Genomic DNA, 18684 nt, shown 5'->3' with positions numbered 1-18684 from the left:
TGTTTCCTGAATAATTACTGTTAAATGCTTTGGAATTGATTCTGATGGGGACCATCTCATAAGTATTGTGGGGCCAAGATTAATTTAGAGAAGCTTTGCCACTGCCTTCCTCTTTGGTCAAGATAATGTGACATCTTATTGTTGAAAACCAGACTGCAAAATGACGAACCCCACAGTCTGCAGATCTGTAGAAATGAATTAGGGGACATGTGTTGATTTCCTTCACAGTTTCAGACTGTTTTTCATTGAACTCCCAATCACCACACACAACTTAGACCTCAGAGAATGACCACACAGTAGTTACCATAATTCCTTCACAATACCCCTGGAAAACACAATGGGCTTATGAATACTTAGTTGGGTCTTTTCCCGTTATCTCTAATATGATCAGATTTTATTCCTGGGAACATTTCCTTTCCTATATTGCCACATTGGACCCCATCCTTGAGGGCACCATTGAAATTGCCAACACCCTGAGCACAAGTGATAACATCAGAGGAGGTCTCTGGTGTTATCACAAGGGTGATGTTAACTATCAGGCACAATTGCACAGAGTATTACATTCAAATAAAAGGCTAACAGATGAGAAAAATATACATACCCAGTGGGAAATAAGGTACCACTTATAAAAGTGGGGAGGCAAGTTTAACTAATTTACAATGTTGGAATGAGGAAGTGCCGTCAGAGTGGATGATGAAGCAGCTGCTCCCCCCTGTGGCCAGAATTGAACATCCCCTCAGGAGAAGGTTAAATTGCCTCTGTGTCTGTCTGTCTGTTGTCTCTGTCTCGGTTCGATGTGTTTATGGGCATTGAATGTTTGCCCTATATGTACATAATGTGATCCGCCCTGAGTCCCCTTCGGGGTGAGAAGGGCGGAATATAAATACTGTAAATAAATAAATAAATAAATAAATAAATAAATAAATAAATAAATAAGAAATATTTATTTGTATCATTTTTATCTCACCCTTCCAGCGAAGAATGAACATTCTGCTCAACCATAACAAAGATAATTAAAGCAAAGTTAAAACAACAGAATGTAAAAATAAATTAAGTCATCAACCATTAAAATAATTATTATAATCAACACTGTTACCAGCATGAAAAAATAGTGAAATGGCTTAATGGAAGAAGTGTTTCTTCACAGCTTTCCCAAAAGGAGCAGGATTAGGAACTGACCATAACTCTCATAGTAGTGCATTTCACAATTTGAGAACAGCACTAGCAAAATTCTTCCCCATTGAACAGAACTCTGTAAATTGCAGAATTGTTTCCCATTCCCATCACAGGTGTAAGATTCAATTGGCAGCCAACACAGGGGCTATTTCACACTACACCATTACCGTGCTATAGTCCCCTTTGACCATGTCGGCTACAACCTATACTTAGAATTCTCAGCAAGAAAGTGCCAAGATTCCATAGGATGCATCCATGTCAGTTTAAGTTGTAGCAAACCACTATAATTGTGTAGTGTGAAAGAGGCTCTAGATGTATGAAACGGGTGTGAGTTTATGTGCATACATGCACAGAGGTCAATACAGGCATGAGAGAGGATTGTTTTATAGGGTATGGCATGTTGCCAGGCATAACTTCATATTCCTTTTAACAAGGGATGAACACGCAGATGGATTATCTGGTCTGAATCAGCTTTCTAAACTAAGAAAAAAGTGCAAGACTGAGGCTGGATCTATGGTTCCCTATATCCCAGGATCTGCTTATCTCAGATTATCTGGCAGTGTAGACTCATATAATCCAGTTCAAAGCAGATGCTGGGATCAGGTGCTGGGGTATAGGGCAGTGCAGAAGGGGCTGAGAAGCAATCCAAACTTTGGGGCTTGTCTCCAAGTAGGGAAGTAAGGAAACTATGAAGTCAGTAATAATAATACACTTTATTTATATTCCGCTCTAGCTCTCCGAGGGGACTCAAAGTGGATTACAACATACAAGATAGGCAAACATACAATGCCTTAATACAGTGGAATAATAATGACATACAAATACACAGAACACAGGTAAAGGTTTCCCCTTTAATCTCCGTCTTTCTGGAGGCAGTGCTCAACTCTGGCCATGGGGAGCTGCTCTTGTTCCGTTTCCAAGCCGAGGAACCTGTTGTCCGCAGACACCTCCTGGTTGTGTTGCAGGCATGGCTGCATGGGCGCCTTTATTACCTTCCTGCCAAAGCGGTACCTATTGATCTACTCACATTTGCATGTTTTCGAACAGGTTGGCAGGAGCTAGGGCTAACAGTGGGAGCTCACCCTGATCCACGGCTTCAAACTATCAACCTTTAGGTCTGCAGATTCAACAGCTCAATGGTTTAACCCATTGCATCGAGTGCATACTGTTGGTGAAAAATCTGAGAGAACAACTTTTAACTATACTGCATATGTTTACTCTTAGTAAAGGTAAAGGTTTCCCCTGACATTAAGTCCAGTCATGTCTGACTCTGGGGGTTGGTGCTCATTTCCATTTCTAAGCCGAAGAACTAGCGTTGTCTGTAGACACCTCCAAGGTCATGTGGCCGGCATGACTGCATGTTTACCCTTAAACAATCATGATCACAACTCAGGTTGCAACGGAATGTTAGATTCATGTGACCAGATGCAAATCAAACAAAAATCATGGGCTACTCTACTCTACTATAGTTGTGGAGAAAAGGAAAGTTGGGTGAGTGTAGCTTGCCTGACAGACTACTGAAATTCCCTTTTAAGGGCCGAGCCAAAGCCATCTGGGTTGGACAAGGCAGCAAATCATCAAAGAGACTAAAGTTAAGGACACGTGCCTAACATATCTTCCTCTTGCAAGGAATGAAGGTAATTTTTATATCAGACTAGCTTAGGACATTCTGCTGCCCAAGAGCATGGAAAAGATGTCACTCTCACTTTCTGGGTCATCCTTCATTGACTATCCCTCAGCATCTGATGCCAAGATAACTCAATAACAGGGTCCTTGGCAATAGCAGATCACTTCTGCTTTCTCAAAATGTTTGTTAAATGATGCTGAGATATAAGTGACTCCCCCAGTTGTGGGACATTTTTTGTTTTCTGGTTATGTTTTATTTGATATAATAATTTTTAGCTTCTCCTCCAATGAGCTCCAGACATTGAGCATGGCTCTGGTCTCACCCTTCCCCTTTATTCTCATAATAATCCTGCAAAGTAGGTCAAACTGAGAGATAATGACTAACCCGAGTCCATTCAGGTCATCTCATAGTTTAGCGGGACCTGGGACCTGAATCTTCCAAGTATCTGGTCAGCACTCCACCTACTACATCGCACTGGCTCTCGGGTATGTGCTAAATTGCCTTTTATGTCACAGACATTTAACAGCTATAATCCTACAAGGCTTGTTGCTGTTCTTGTACTTCTTGTTCTGTGCTTACAAGTACACTTGTGTCAGTATGGCAAAGGGTTGGACTGGATAGTCCATGTAGCCTGACTAATGTCAGTATGGCAGCGGCTGGACTGGATGACCCGTGTAGTCTCGTCCAAGTCTATGATTCTATGATTCTATCATTGGAGCTTCTTGACCATGTTGTTCAGATGAGGATTGTCATTGCCTTTGTCGAAGGATAAAGGATTGGGACTTTCCCAAAGAAAATTTCCATGGCTGAATGGGGACTGCAGCCTTAGTCTCCCAGAATCCTAATTCAACATTCAAACCACACCGGCTTTATGACAGAGGCAGCATGGATTGAATGTTGCACTAAGACAGGGAAACTAGGGTTGAAATCCCAGGTAAATATACATGGGATTGTACTGAATTTGCTATATACATTTTCCTGGTAATGAATCATATTAAACTATGGAGTTCAATTCTTTCCTTTTTTTCGTGTCAGGAGTGACTTGCGAAACTGCAAGTCGCTTCTGGTGTGAGAGAATTGGCCGTCTGCAAGGACGTTGCCCAAGGGACAACCGGATATTTTGATGTTTTTACTATTTTTGTGGGGGGCTTCTCTCATGTCCCCGCATGGAGCTGGAGCTGATGGCGGGAGCTCATCCACACTCTCCCCAGGTTGAATTTGAACCAGCAACCTTCAGGTCAGCAACCCAACCTTCAAGTCATCAGTCCTGCCAGCACAAATGTTTAACCTACTGTGCCATGGGGCTCCTAGTTCAATTCTGAAAAGACATGTGTAGGACTGATGATTAGAATGAAAAAAGATAGACAGCAGAAGAGCTGGGTTGTTGTATGTCTTTCGGGCTGTGTGGCCATGTTCCAGAAGCATTCTCTCCTGACGTTTCTCCCACATCTATGGCAGGCATCCTCAGAGGTTGTGAGGTATGGAGAAAACTAAGCAAAGAGGTTAATATATATCTATGGAAAGTCTAGGGTGAGAGAGGTCAGTGTGAATGTTGTGTAGTTAATCACTTTAATTAGCATTGAAAAGCTTATCTGCTGTCTTCTTCCTGCCTCTGGGGCATCCTTTGTTTAGAGTCGTTAACTGCCCTTGGTTGATTCATGTCTGGAAATCCTCTGTTTTCAGAGTATTGCTTTTTATTTACTGTTCTGATTTTTGAGTTTTTTAATACTGGTAGCCAGATTTTGTTCATTTTCCTGGTTTCTTCCTTTCTGTTGAAGTTGTCCACATGCTTGTTGTCCACATGGCTTCTCTGTGTAGTCTGACATGATAGTTGTTAGAATGGTTCAGCATTTTTGTGTTCTCAAATAGTATTCTGTGTCCAGGCTGGTTCATCAAATGCTCTGCTATGGCTGATTTCTCTGGTTGAATTAGTCTGCAGTGCCTTTCATGTTCTTTGACTCTTGTTTGGGCGCTGCGTTTGGTGGTCCCTATGTATACTTGTCCACAGCTGCATGGTATCCGGTAGACTCCTGCAGAAGAGAGAGGATCCCTCTTGTCCTTCGCTGACCGTAGCATTTGTTGGATTTTCTCCGTGGGTCTGTAGATAGTTTGTAGGTTGTGCTTCTTCATCAGCTTCCCTATGCGGTCAGTGGTTCCCTTGATGTATGGTAAGAACACCTTTCCTCTGGGTGGATCTTTGTCTTGACTCTCATGGCTTGTTCTCGGCCTTGCAGCTCTTCTGATGTCTGTGGTGGAGTATCCATTGGCCTGTAGAGCCCAGTTTAGGTGGTTGAGTTCACCTTGGAGGAGGTGAGGTTCACAGATTCTTTGTGCACGGTCTGTCAGGGCTTTGATTGTGCTCCTTTTTTGACTTGGGTGATGGTTGGAGTTTTTATGAAGGTATCTATCTGTGTGTGTAGGTTTTCTGTAAACTGTGTGGCCCAATTGTTGATTGGATACTCCACCACAGACATCACAGTTTTATCCATACCTCACAACCTCTGAGGATGCCTGCCATAGATGTGGGTGAAACATCAGGAGAGAATGCTTCTGGAACATGGCCACACAGCCCGAAAGACATACAACAACCCTGTGATCCCGGCCATGAAAGCCTTCGACAACACAGCAGAAGAGCTACTTCTAAATTTAAGCAGCACCTCTATCCAATCATATTGTTCTTTGGCCCATATGAACATACCATATATAGAGTAGAGTCTCACGTATCCAACACTCGCTTATCCAACGTTCTGGATTATCCAACGCATTTTTGTAGTCAATGTTTTCAATATATCGTGATATTTTGGTGTTAAATTCGTAAATACAGTAATTACTACATAGCATTACTGCCTATTGAACTACTTTTTCTGTCAAATTTGTTGTATAACATGATGTTTGGGTGCTTAATTTGTAAAATCATAACCTAATTTGATGTTTAATAGGCTTTCCTTAATCCCTCCTTACTATCCAACATATTCGCTTATCCAACATTCTGCCGGCCCATTTATGTTGGATAAGTGAGACTCTACTGTAATTCTAAAATGAAATGTCTGGAGGGAATGTAACAGCAATGTCAACTTAGAACTTAATGGCATTTTCAAAAAACTGATGACAAACCTTTGTCTAGAACAGAAAGTAAAATAAAATAATTAAAGGAAGCAAAATGTGATAACACTTCATAGGGAGCACACAAGTACTAAAGCCAGTGTTTTCCATAAAATATTCATGACAATGAGAAATGTCCAGCTTGTGATACCTAGATACCTAGAAGAACAGATTTGATTGGGTCACTTTAACTTGTGAAAATTAGTTTACAAGAAAAGTATCAAGAGCTAAGTATTTCTATAACTCTCACTGAAATCAATAGACCTTCTTTGATTACGGCCCACATTGTCTGCATTCTATCCATTGAAAGAACATGATGCTGTGGGGCTGGAAGAATTACTACCAGTTTCGCTGGCGGTTCATTCTTCTGGGCTGTCTATTAAGTTGAAAACTTTAGCTCAGTGGTTCCCAACCTTCAGTCCTCCAGGTGTTTTAGACTTCAACTCCCAGAAATCCCAGCCAGTTTACCAGCTCTTAGAAATTGTGAGACTTGAAGTCCAAAACACCAGGAGGACCAAAGGTTGAGAACCACTGCTTTAGCTGGATCATGCTCAGTAATTTTTGAAATATAGTTTCAGCGAGTTTAACTCACTGACCTATTTGACTTCCTTCTTATACAGGAGTTTGAACATACTTGAAAATTACAATAACTGGCAAAGTGCATTTTGATTTCAGACAACCTCCAGTGTAGTTGGGTTGTTGTATGTCTTTCGGGCTGTGTGGCCATGTTCCAGAAGTATTCTCTCCTGACGTTTCGCCCGCATCTATGGCAGACATCCTCAGAGGTTGTGAGGTATGGATAAACTAGGCAAGGAAAGGAAAAAATATATATCTGTGGAGAGTCCAGGGTGTGGCAAGAGTCCTTTGTCACTGGGAAGCCAGCATTAATGTTTCAGTTAATCACCCTAATTAGCATTGGAAAGGTTTTTGTCTCTTGCCTGGGGGGATCCTTTGTTCAGTCAATAGCTGTCCAGTGTAGTTTTCAGTTGAACAGGTTTCACCAGCCAATTGCCAGAAAATTTGAACAATTCTTACAATTTCCGGAAAAGTGTGGAAAGCAGACAAGTGAAACTTTGGTTCTGTATTTCAGACAGGATGCTTCCCTATATCCACTTGGGCTTCCATTTGCCCTTAATATATATTGTACCCACAACTCAAATAGTTCTCAAATAGATCTCAAATAGTAACTCAAATAGTTCTCAAAGTGTGCTGGGGCTTGGCATAAACAGCCTCATCAATTCCTGAGGGAGCTGCTGGGAGCTTAATTTTTGCTGATGATGTGAGGCTGGGATGCGTGGCAACTGAATCAGAGTCTCCCCCCGCTCCTCCGCCTGCTGAGCACAGTATCATTGCTAAGAATGAGCATTTCCATTTATAGAACCGTTGCTTGAGCTGATGTCATCCCTCCTCCACCAGCTTGGTAAACACCGCCTGTGCGTGTGTATGAGTGTGCCTTGCGTGTTACTTCCTAGAGAAGGGAACAAGACAGCTACTGGGTCGCTACTGAAGCATCCCTCTTGGCACGGCCATCTAGCCGACGTCTAGTGCTTCAAGCTATGTGGCATCCATGGCTCATGAATCAAGGAGTCTCTTAAGGATCTCCTCCCATGAAAGGAAAGGGAACTTCCAGGGGGGATGTGGTACTTCTTTGCAGAGAGACTGTCCAGGATGCCAAGGCTGGTTCAATATGAGACTCATAGAATCATAGAATTGGAAGAAACCACATGGACCATCCAGTCCAACCCCCTGCCATTCAGGAAAAGCACAATCAAAGCACCCTTGACAGATGGCCATCTAGCCTCTGTTCAAAAGCCTCCAAAGACGGAGCCTCAACCACATGCTGGGGCAGAGAGTTCCACTGCTGGGACAACTTTTACAGTTTAAAAGTTCTTCCTAATGTTCAGGTGGAATCTGCTTTCCTGTAAGTTGGACCTATTGCTTCGAGTCCTAGGGCCCTTCCAGAATGGGTCCCACTTACAGGAAAGCAGATTCCACTAGACATTAGAAAGAACTTTAAGATCATCTGGGGAGGCCCTGCTCTCGATCCCGCCCGCCTCTCAAGCGCAGTTGGCGGGGATGAGAGACAGGGCCTTCTCGGTGGTGGCTCCTCGGCTGTGGCACTCCCTCCCCAGTGACATCCTGCATGCTCCATCCCTTCTGGAGTTCAGAAAGAAACTGACCTGGCTATGCGAGCAAGCGTTTAAATAATTAGTTTTCGTTGCTTCGACGTAGTCTGGATTAAGGTTTTTGTACAAGCGGATGGTGGATGAATGGCACAAGCATTTTACACTGTTTTAGCTTTGTTTATTGTATATTATGATACTTTTTTTGTGTCAGGAGCAACCGGAGTTGCTTCTGGAGTGAGAGAATTGGCCGTCTGCAAGGGATGCCCGGATGTTTTGATGTTTTACCATCCTTGTGGGAGGCTTCTCTCATGTTCCCACATGGAGCTGGAGCTGATAGAGGGAGCTCATCAGCACTCTCCCCGGGTGGGATTCGAACCTGGCAGCCTTCAGGTCAGCAACCCAACCTGGATCACAATCACAAGGCTTTTATCCCCTATGCCATCGGAGACTCCATTATGATACTATTTAAATGTTTTAACTGTTTTAATGTTATTTTATTGTATATTTGGTGTATTGGCATTAATTGCCATTTTTGTAAGCCGCCCTGAGTCCCCTCGGGTGAGAAGGGCAGGGTAGAAATGATAGAAATAAATAAATAAACTTCCTAACTGTAAAAGTTGTTCCAACAGTGGAACTCTCTGCCTCAGCATGTGGTTGAGGCTCTGTTATTTGGCAGTGGGGTCTCATATAATTCAGTTTAAAGCAGAATACCTAGGACCAGATCCTGGGATATAGGGCAGCAGAAAACAAGCCTGCTCCATCTTCTTTATAACATCTTTCAAATACTTAAACACGTCTTAAAGCCGTTCCTCATTGGGCTTAATGATGGCTGAGCTGAACACAGTAATTGAGAGTTAGTTGCAATATAGCAACCTCTGCAATCCAGACCATAAATTACATAAAAAAAACTTATGCTGGGATTCTGGATAGCTGTGACCAGCTCCTTTGTTTGGCATAGTGGGGGTGACACCATTGCCTTGCTGCTTCAAGGGAATATATTCAGCTTGCTACTGATGTACACCGGACAAGTGCATGCTTCGTTTGCCGAGGTCGTTTGTGCAATCCCTGACATTTCCAAGTAGGGCTTAGAAAACATCTGTCTGAAATCCCTCTGGCTGGCTGCCAGTCCGAGGTGGCCATACTGTCTTAGCTCACTGCAAGGCATATCCTCGGGTTCTTAGACTGCCTTCCAATAATATTTCCTCTCTAGCTCTGTGGGTGCTGCTGTGAAATAAAGATTTGCCCCAGACTTTCACACAGTCTGTGGCACTACACCACTTTGCAAATTTCTGTTTTTCTGGTAGGAAGTGCACACAACCAGTTGCAATGTAGTGGTTGATTCATAGCAGTGGTATCCAAACTTTTTTTGACCAGGGCCCACTCTCTAACATTAGTACCAAAAGGGGTACGAATCAGTTTTTGGTCAATTTTAGATTTGGTATGGTTATTTGGGGTGCTGAATCAGAAAATTGCATTGGATAGACCACATCAGCCCTAATTTCTGAAACAGAACATATGCCATCCAGTAATCGCCATCTGCTCTCCCACAGAAAACCATATTCAATAATCTAGAGCTGATGTGGTCTATCCAATGCAATGGTCAGCTCTGCAGAAAGGAATGGAAACAAAACAAAATAAATAAATAAAGAGAAAAGAGATTAATGGACCAGATTTTTGTTCTCGTGGGCCACTGCTGGGCTGCAGCCCACAGATTGAGAACCACTGATTTAGAGAGAAGCCTTACCTAAAGGTAGCTTCTATTAATAGAGGGTTTTTAAATTAAAGTCTCTATCCCCTTCTCTGTCATTCAGAATACCTGTTGGTAGGAACGTAGCCAGAAAAAAAAAATTCAGGAGGGGTTGAAATCCCCCCTCACACACAGAGAGAGATTACTTTTCAGGTCAGTGTCTCCTGATCTAGCATGAGATTTCAACAAGATCCTGAAATTACCGTCATTGTGCAAAGGTTCTTCACAAGTAATAGGTCCTGAATCATTGCTCCCTCTTAAAGCCACTTCTTTTTGGCCACAAAGGACAATAGTTTCCACAATTGGCAGATGTTTCTTTCTGTTTCCTTCTGGTTTCTTCTTATTTCCTTTCTCACGACAATGGGTTACATCAAGATGTTTTCCACTGAGAATTAGCATGAACGTTTCAGCTAAGCACAAGTTGTTCTGATGGTACTTTTTTTTTTTTTGGTGTCCACTGAAGACTTGCATCTTTCCATCACACAAATGGTTTAGCAACTAATGTACCAAGCTTCTGATGGCCATCTTTACTCCCAACTTCTCCTCCAAACACCACACCATACTTTCAGAGTGCACCTTGCACATGAAATGAGTAGGCTAACCAGGGAAATCTGTTGGACCATTTGAGTTGAAAACTTAGATGCCTCTTTTATCCACAGGAAATACATGTCCTGGCAATGGAGTCCGTGGATTTTGCACAAATTGAGCTTTCACTTGGTCATCAGAAATAGTCTTGTACATATAAAGTCAAAGGTCTAACAATGACCCAGCTTCTTCTCTTTGCTCTTGTGCTGTGGTTTCTTTGGCAGGACTTGGATTAGATCAGTGGTCTTCAACCTTCCTAATGCCGCAACCCCTTATTACATCTTCCTCATATTGTGGTGACCTCCAGCCATAACATTATTTTAGTTGCTACTTCATAACTGCAATTTTGCTACTGTTATGAATCATAATGTAAATATCTGATATACAGGATGTATTTTCATTCACTGGACCAAATTTGGCACAAATCCCTGATATGCCCAAATTTGAATACTGATAGGGGATGATTTTGTCATTTGAGAGTTGTAGTTGCTGGGACTTATATTTCACCTACAATCAAAGAGAATTCTGAACTCCACCAATGTTGGAACTGAACCATACATGGCACACAGAACTCCCATGACCAACAGAAAATACTGGAAGGATTTGGTGGGCATTGACCTTGAGTTTTGGAGTTGTAGTTCACCTACATCCAGAGAGCACTGTGGACTCAAACAATGATGGATCTGGACCAAACATGGCACAAATACTCAATGTGCCTGAATTTGAACACTGGTTGAATTTGGGGAAAATAGACCTTGACATTTGGGAGTAGTAGTTGCTGGGATTTATAATTCACCTTCAAAGAGTCCATTGAACCCCACCAACAATAGAATTGGGCCAAACTTCCTACACAGAACCCCCATGACCAACAGTAAAAACTGGTGTTTGGTGACCCCTCTGAAACCCCCCAGGGGTCCTGATCTCCAGGTTGAGTGTTGGGTTATCTAGCAATCATGCATGCATTTTCAATGTGGATGGTTTATGTAGTTAGTTTTGTTTGTAGCTTAGTAACCTGAAGCCAAAGCTGCATTCCAGAGTTGATGGCATCATTTTAGGGCTTTTGCATGTGATGTGGGAAATGGGAATATACTTCTTGGAGATATACAGGAAGTTACATATGCCTTTAGAATTTGGGGCATAAAAGAAGAGACTCTCTCTTCACCTCTTCCTCCTTCTTCTTCCAGCCATGCCATGCTGATGTTACCTCTTGTTAAGAGATATGTAGTATCCTGAACTGTATTCTTTTGCAACTAAGATGTTTTTACTTGTATGACCATCATCATACAAGATTGTGAGTAAACATATTTTTACTATTTTACTGCTGATGTCTCTGATGCTTATTTTATGCGCATGACTCTTTAAAGGGAAAGGGAGGCTGGCTATTTTGCTTTTTCTCACCTCTGCTCACATAAACCCCTAGACTTCTGTGTTTTTGTTACTCTGCACCAATATCTAACCATATTGGTATCATAATCCTAACAGGTTATGATCATCTATATATATAAAAGAGTGATGGCATCACGGCGACCCACAAAACAACAAAACTACAGGCCCCCCAACCTCGAAATTTGACAACACAACCCATCATCCACGCCTCTAGGTTGATACAACAAAAAGAAAAGAAAAATAAAGTCCTAATTAGAGAGAGAGGAATAATTGCTTTTATCCAATTGCTGCCAGTTAGAAGGCTAAGCTCCTCCAACTTGGTCTCCTAGCAACCCAATAAAAATAATAAAAAACACTAAAAATTAATACAATAAAATACTATAATAACAGAAAATAACTAAAAGTAATACAAGAAAATAATAAAATATAATAAATAAAAATATAACTTACAATAAAATTAATTTAAAAATGCAAATAACGTCAAATAAAAATTACACAACAATTTTTAACCAATACCACCACCACTTTGCCACAGCAACGCGTGGCCGGGCACAGCTAGTATTTTCTAATAGGTTATGAATATATTCCTAATATTGAGAAATGCTGGATTAGATGAACCAGTCAGTGGTAGACATCCACAGTTTCCTTAGTTTTCACCTGCAATCCAGGTCAAATCCCCTGTGCTTGCCAAGTTGGTCGCTTCCACTATGTCAGCTATTGCAATGTAAATCGGTAGAAAGGTAGGTAATGATAGTGTGAATAATCCAAATTTGGTCTAGATATTGCTTCCAGTTCTGGAGGGACTCTAATTTTTGTTTCTCATAGACTTGACATGGAGATTTGGTTAACCAGTTAAAATTCAGGAGTAAACTAGAGATTTTTTTGACCTGAAATTGGAGGGGGGGGGGGGTTGAACCCTTAAACCACCCCCTTGGCTGCAGATTTGCCTGTTGGATACTCTCATATACAGAATAGCCAGTAAAAACAATCAGTTGACCTCTTTCAGAGATTATTATCCTCTTCAAGAACAAACTTGGCAGGAGAACATATATTTCCTATTTTAGTTGGGAAGCCATGACTTTTGCTCTTATTTTCTTTGGTCCATATATGTTGCAGCCACCTACAGTTTATAAATCGAAATTTCTTCCATCCTGCTGCCTACCTGCCCCCTTCCCTGCCGCTGTGAAAGTTGTGGGAATTGCCAAGGTCTTTAGACTTTAAACTGGGCAGAACAACAGGCTGGATTTACTGGCTGACAGATGGTTTTAAAATTTGACACTATATTACATCAAATCAACTAATTTCTTATCCTCTCGTTACAACTCTGACATCAGTTTATGCAGCACTGAATAGCTGGGGGCGGCAAGGGAATTGATCTACATGTAAAACACTTGGTGAGAGTTATACATTTGCCACCATGAGGTTTGAACACTGTCCAGGAGTCTTCCATAAGAGGTAAATACTGAAGAGTAACCAACAGTATCCACAGGGAATAGGGAGTCATACATCTCCAATTATCAGTTGATGGCTTCAGTTTTTTTCTTTTTGTAATGCCCTCTCCCGCAATACGTTTTAGCTTATGTATATATTTCAATATTTATCCTAAACCAAATTCTGTCCCATTTGTGTACACAGTACACACCATCTATCCACAACTGATTATAATAGGTGTGTTTTGGAAAACATCAGGGAGAAAAAGATATAAAGATGTCCCGTTGGGGGAAGCTTTCAAGGTCTAGCAGTCCATATTTGGTTTATGCATGCTTCTTTGTCAGTATATCCACCCACACAGCACAGGCTGAAATGAAAACATTCACAAAACACAATACCCAGATGTGTGCACAAAGACAAGATTAAATACAGAACAACAGGATTCAATAAATTAATCGTGTTTAATATATTAACATTCATTGATTCGCGTTGTTAATAAAGGGAAATTAGAAAATTACAAACCTACTTAGGCGAGGATTAAATCATTCTAAATGGCAGAAGAAAATAAGAAACAGCTTCCATTCCTGTTTCAAGATAGACTTCAGGTGTATCCATCTAACAAACTTAATATGCTTTTCAGCATTTTAGGGCCCTTCCACACAGCCATATCACCCGGAATATCAAGGCAGAAAATACCACATTATCTGCTTTGAACTGGGTTATCTCAGTCCACACTGCCATATATCCCGGTTCAAAGCAGATAATCTGGGATTTTATTCAACTGTGTGGAAAGGACCTTAGACTGATGCTGAGAGCTTTGTAAAACCTCTTTAGGCAGAAATGTAGAGGAAAAACTTCCACTACTAGTTCCTCCTAAAAATTACAATCCACTCTTCTAGCTTCCCAGATAAGTTTTATAAGCATTTTAAAAATAAGACTGAGATTGTATAAATAATTTTTCAAATGTGCTTTAAGATGTTTAGTACATGGTGTCAGTTTGTTTGGTATCTGGTCCAAAGCGAAAATGGGGCGCAGTCTTCTGAAAAGGCGGCTGAAATGAATGAGAGCTCTTTTCTATGGCACTTATATCGTGGAATGTCTTCATGGATTTTAGCACAATGATGAAATAACTCTCTCTGCTGTGCTGATTTTTTGTCTACATTAGAATTTGTTTTATAACTGAGAAGCTAGAGGCCTCAGTTACTGCAAAGCATTAGCAGTGTTAAGCAGAGAGATACAAAATTTCAAACAAACTTTGGCAGTTTGACGTCAAGTGGGGGGAAAGCTGTATTTTACCAAAAGGTAAACATTTACCTGTGAGTACATTGGGGTTGAGAGCCAAATACATCTACAGCTTTCTTGTCAGGCAGTTATTTAAGGGTGACATTCTGCCTTTGTTTGCTCTCTGTAAAATGGGATCAGGAGCATTGTGCACTTCACTATAAAGAACACAAACAAGATACAAGGAAGGCTATGAAACAGGCTAGATGGCCATCCATTGGGGGTGCTTTGATTGTGCTTTTCCTGCATGGCAGGGGGTTGGACTGGATGGCCCATGTGGTCTCTTCCAACTCTATGATTCTATGAAGCAAAACACTTTTGTCATTTTTTTGTATCGTGTCAGAAGCGACTTGAAAATATACTTTAAGTTGCTTCTGGTGTAAGTGAATTGGCTGTCTACAGAAACGTTGCCCAGTGGGCGCCCGGATGTATTAGCTGAGAGGCTTCTCTCATGTCCCTGCAAGCTAGAGCTGACAGACAGGAGCTCATCCCTTCTCGCAGATTCAAACTGATGACCTTCAGGTCAGTAACCCAAGCTTCAGGTCAACAGTTCAGTCGGCACAAGGGTTTAACATTAACATGTTTAATGCTGCATGGGGCTGGGAGCAGCTGTGTTTTGGGGCATATTGTAATGCCTTTGGAAGACAGGGGGTTACATTAAGTCTTTATATGCCCTGAACAAGCAGTAAATATTGAGTAAATATTAATTGGCTTAGTGCAACAAATACAGATCAGTAGAACAATTAGTGCAACGCTTGTGATCATAGAGGGAAATGTAGTGTCAATGCAAATAGCTTGCCAAGTTGCATTACCTGTGAGTGTGGAGATATGGTGGGGGGAACCATACTGTTGTGCTCTGGATATTTCTAATGAGGACAGTCGCACATGGTGAAAGAGAAAAGCAGGCGCACATTGAAACCTACTAAATGCCATCCCCTCTATTGCATCTTTATTTTACTATGGAGGATTGAATGTGCAACCACAAAGGAATGGTACATATTTCCAGAGCACAGAAAAGTGATTTTTTTTTGTGATAACAACTCCCATAATTCGGCAGCCAGCATAGCCGCTGGTGCCTGAAAGATGTCAGGACTGCAGCCCAGAAAAGGTAGCTTTCCCAAGCTTTGCAAATTTGGCACTTCCTAATGAAACCTCCCCTGCAATTCAGCGTGGAATCTCTGCCTGTTCAATGAAAGCTCTGCTTTGGCAAACACGTTTCAACTTTCAGTACAGAATTGTGCGTGTAGGACAAGGCTCCTCTGCCTAGGCTATCAGGACAGGTCATCAGGGGTTCTGTGAAAGACTAGGACTAAAAACAATATATTTTTGAGCTATTGATAGAATGATTTTTTTATGTAGGATTTCTCTGAGGCCTCAAAATTATTTTAAAGCTTCCTCAAGAGGAAGACTAGTATAGGGTATAACTTTAGTTTTAGTTCTCTTTTATTTCAGATCAAAGACAGAAAATCCTAGCTGAAATAATAGTATTTGCTAGCTGGCATATTTCATTAGCATTTGATAGCCAAGAGATATTATGACATATCATTTTCATGGCAGTCAAAACATTTAGATATGTACAATCTTATCCATGCATAGGGTTGTACTTTTCAGGTTTGAAAGTACAATCCAATGCATGGGAGCCCCCGGTGGTGGAGTGGGTTAAACTGCTGAGCTGCTGAACTTGCTGACCAAAAGTTTGGCAGTTCGAATCCCGGGAGCAGGGGTGAGCTTCTGCTGTTAGCCCCAGCTTCTACCAACCTAGCAGTTTGAAAACATGCAAATGTGAGTAGATCAATAGGTACCGCTCCAGCGGGATGGTAAAGGCACTCCATGCAGTCATGCCAGCCACATGGCCTTGGAGGCATCTATGGACAACGCCGCACTTCGGCTTAGAAATGGAGATGAGCATCAACCCCCAGAGCCGGACACGACTAGACTTAATGTCAGGGAAAGCTTCACCTTATTTTCTTGGCACACTTAAAAGAAAGAAATGTGGATTCACACTAAAAATGTGAGCCTTAATGTATGTATTCATTATAATTTCACATTCAAAAATTCATATTCAGCAGCAACTGGTTTTTTCAATTGCACATTTTTAAAAAATTGCATAATTGTAGTTTGACTTCTGGTCTTTACAAAAGAAATCCACCCCTCCACTATTGCAGTGGAAGATACAAGAATATGCAAGGTTGGACAGGTTGGAGAGAGAAATCTCTGTCTCTCCAACCTACCCTGTTCTCTGGAAAAATGCATGGCAGATGCTAATATTCTTCTTCTCCTGCCCTCAATAGAGACTAAACGCCAGCAGGGATGGCCAAAGGGGAACAGCTTTGCTCCGGGAAGAAGCAGCTCCTGTTCTCTGGTATATGGCTGTGCACAGGGTCCAAGGGGCTACATTTTAAAAGAAAATGCTTAAAAAAAATGGAGTGAAAAGAAGATTGGTTTGCCTGTATCTGTCACTTGTTCACTTTTTTTAAAAAAGGTATGCATGAGCATTCCCAGAATTATAATGGGTGAGTACTCAGACTCTTTAAAATGTTTTAAAAATTAAAATTAAAGTCAGAAAACAACATAAGAATGGGGATTCCCCATGCCTTTTAGGAAACCATCATTTACAGCATAAAATCAAGGTGACAACTGAGGTGTACATAAGGAATCTGGAGAATTGCATTATCTTGGTGCTGCAGAAATTAAGGTTTTCCTTATAAAGATACATGCTGCTGGAACCAGTCACCCAGACCCAGAATCATACCCAATACTATGTCCCTTTGATACATCTACCATCAACCCCACATCTTTGGTAAATGTGCGGCTATGTCATTCCCTGATGTAACACTTTATTTGTGAGTTGTTGAAACAGGAGTAAACATGGTCAAGATGTATCTTGGTGCTATCCTCGTTAGGAGAAGAGAGTTATGTATTCTTGCTTAGTTAACTTTCTAGGACAGTTTCAGGACCCCAGAATGGAGAAAAATCACCAAGTGGAAAATAAGTGTTCCAACCTGACCTGTCAGAGAAAGGGCATTTTTGCTGCTTTGTTCCCCAACATTTACTGCTTGCATCCCAGTACCTGTTAAGGCATTTCTCCACATATTATGTTGATGAATCTGGTAATCCACCATTTCCAACACATCACAGATATGCTGTCCATCCACCTTGTCTTTTGTACATACTTCTAATCAGGACCCAAGGCCACTGCAGGGTCCTGATTTATTATTTCTCTTATTCCAAAATATTCCATCCACAGGGCCAGAAGGTCTTCTACCCAGGAGACAATGACACCCATTAGTCCAGCTAATGGGTTTACAGCTGAAACCGGTTAAGTTTTTATTATATGAAGCTCAAGCCAGGAGTTTCACTTACTTGGCCATTTCAAGTCTCTTTTTAGCTGCCCTACAACAGTTCTGAACAACCCGACCTCAAACACAAAGACCAAACAATCATTGAAACAGCTGTATCTTCGTCTCGGTGTGTGCCAAATGCTGCTGGGCACATACTTCTTGCTTTGAAACTACAATATGCATTTCCAACTTTGTCATGTGCCACAGAGAGGTCATCGCCAGAACTTACGTTGATAGTTATTCTATGATAATCAGCTGCTGACTTTGGTCAGAATGACAAAGACCACTCTGGATGGAGTCGACCAAAGACTTCTGTTGTGTGGCTCTGAAGCTGTCTGGCCCAAAGGAATGGTCAGGAGCGGTTCCTATGGCTACTGGCTTCTAAGGGAATTAGAAGAGGGTGTCCAAGCTTTTTCAGCTGGTCTCTATGTTCCTGGCCATGCACAGCTTCATTTGGTGCTTCATGTTGCTTTGCGTGCCTTGGACCGACAAAAGGCCCGGTAGAAGCCACGAATGATACGATACATCCAAACCACATTGAGCACTTCCAAGGCAACACTGGGCACAATCCAGGCCAGCTGTACCCATAGGCCCAGGCGCTCATACTCTGGCGTTCCATACCAGAAGTATACTTGGGCATAATAGGAGGGAATGACGGCAATACGCACCACAAAGAACACTACCATCATGGCCAGGCCGTTGGCCAAGACAAGCCAGGAAGAGCGGGGCCAGCCTGCTGTGTCTAGGAACCATCTGAGGAAACAAAAAGAGTAGAGTCAAACAGAGACACATAGAAGGGTGGCCTACATAGAAGACCCTCCCCAAGGTAAAATGAAATAAAAAAGCTGTCTACATTGACTGACTTATTCAAATCCAAGTAAA

The 18684-nt window shown here is 41.7% G+C and overlaps 1 protein-coding gene across 2 annotated transcripts in view; it reads right to left on the bottom strand.

The window, feature by feature from the left end:
• Positions 1-13622: 13622 nt before the first annotated feature.
• The window catches only part of LOC100552377 (TLC domain-containing protein 4), a 51754-nt gene continuing 46692 nt past the window's right edge, over positions 13623-18684 (bottom strand). For both annotated transcript variants that reach the window (XM_003216819.4, XM_008103750.3), the window contains one exon: positions 13623-18555. In XM_003216819.4, coding sequence (XP_003216867.2) covers positions 18264-18555 — 292 coding nt within the window. In that variant the 3' untranslated portion in view covers positions 13623-18263. The remainder of the gene's footprint in view (positions 18556-18684) is intronic.

The sequence above is a fragment of the Anolis carolinensis genome, chromosome 2 (genome assembly GCF_035594765.1).
Source record: "Anolis carolinensis isolate JA03-04 chromosome 2, rAnoCar3.1.pri, whole genome shotgun sequence".
NCBI lineage: Eukaryota > Metazoa > Chordata > Lepidosauria > Squamata > Dactyloidae > Anolis > Anolis carolinensis.
This window is presented reverse-complemented; position numbering and strand designations above follow the sequence as displayed.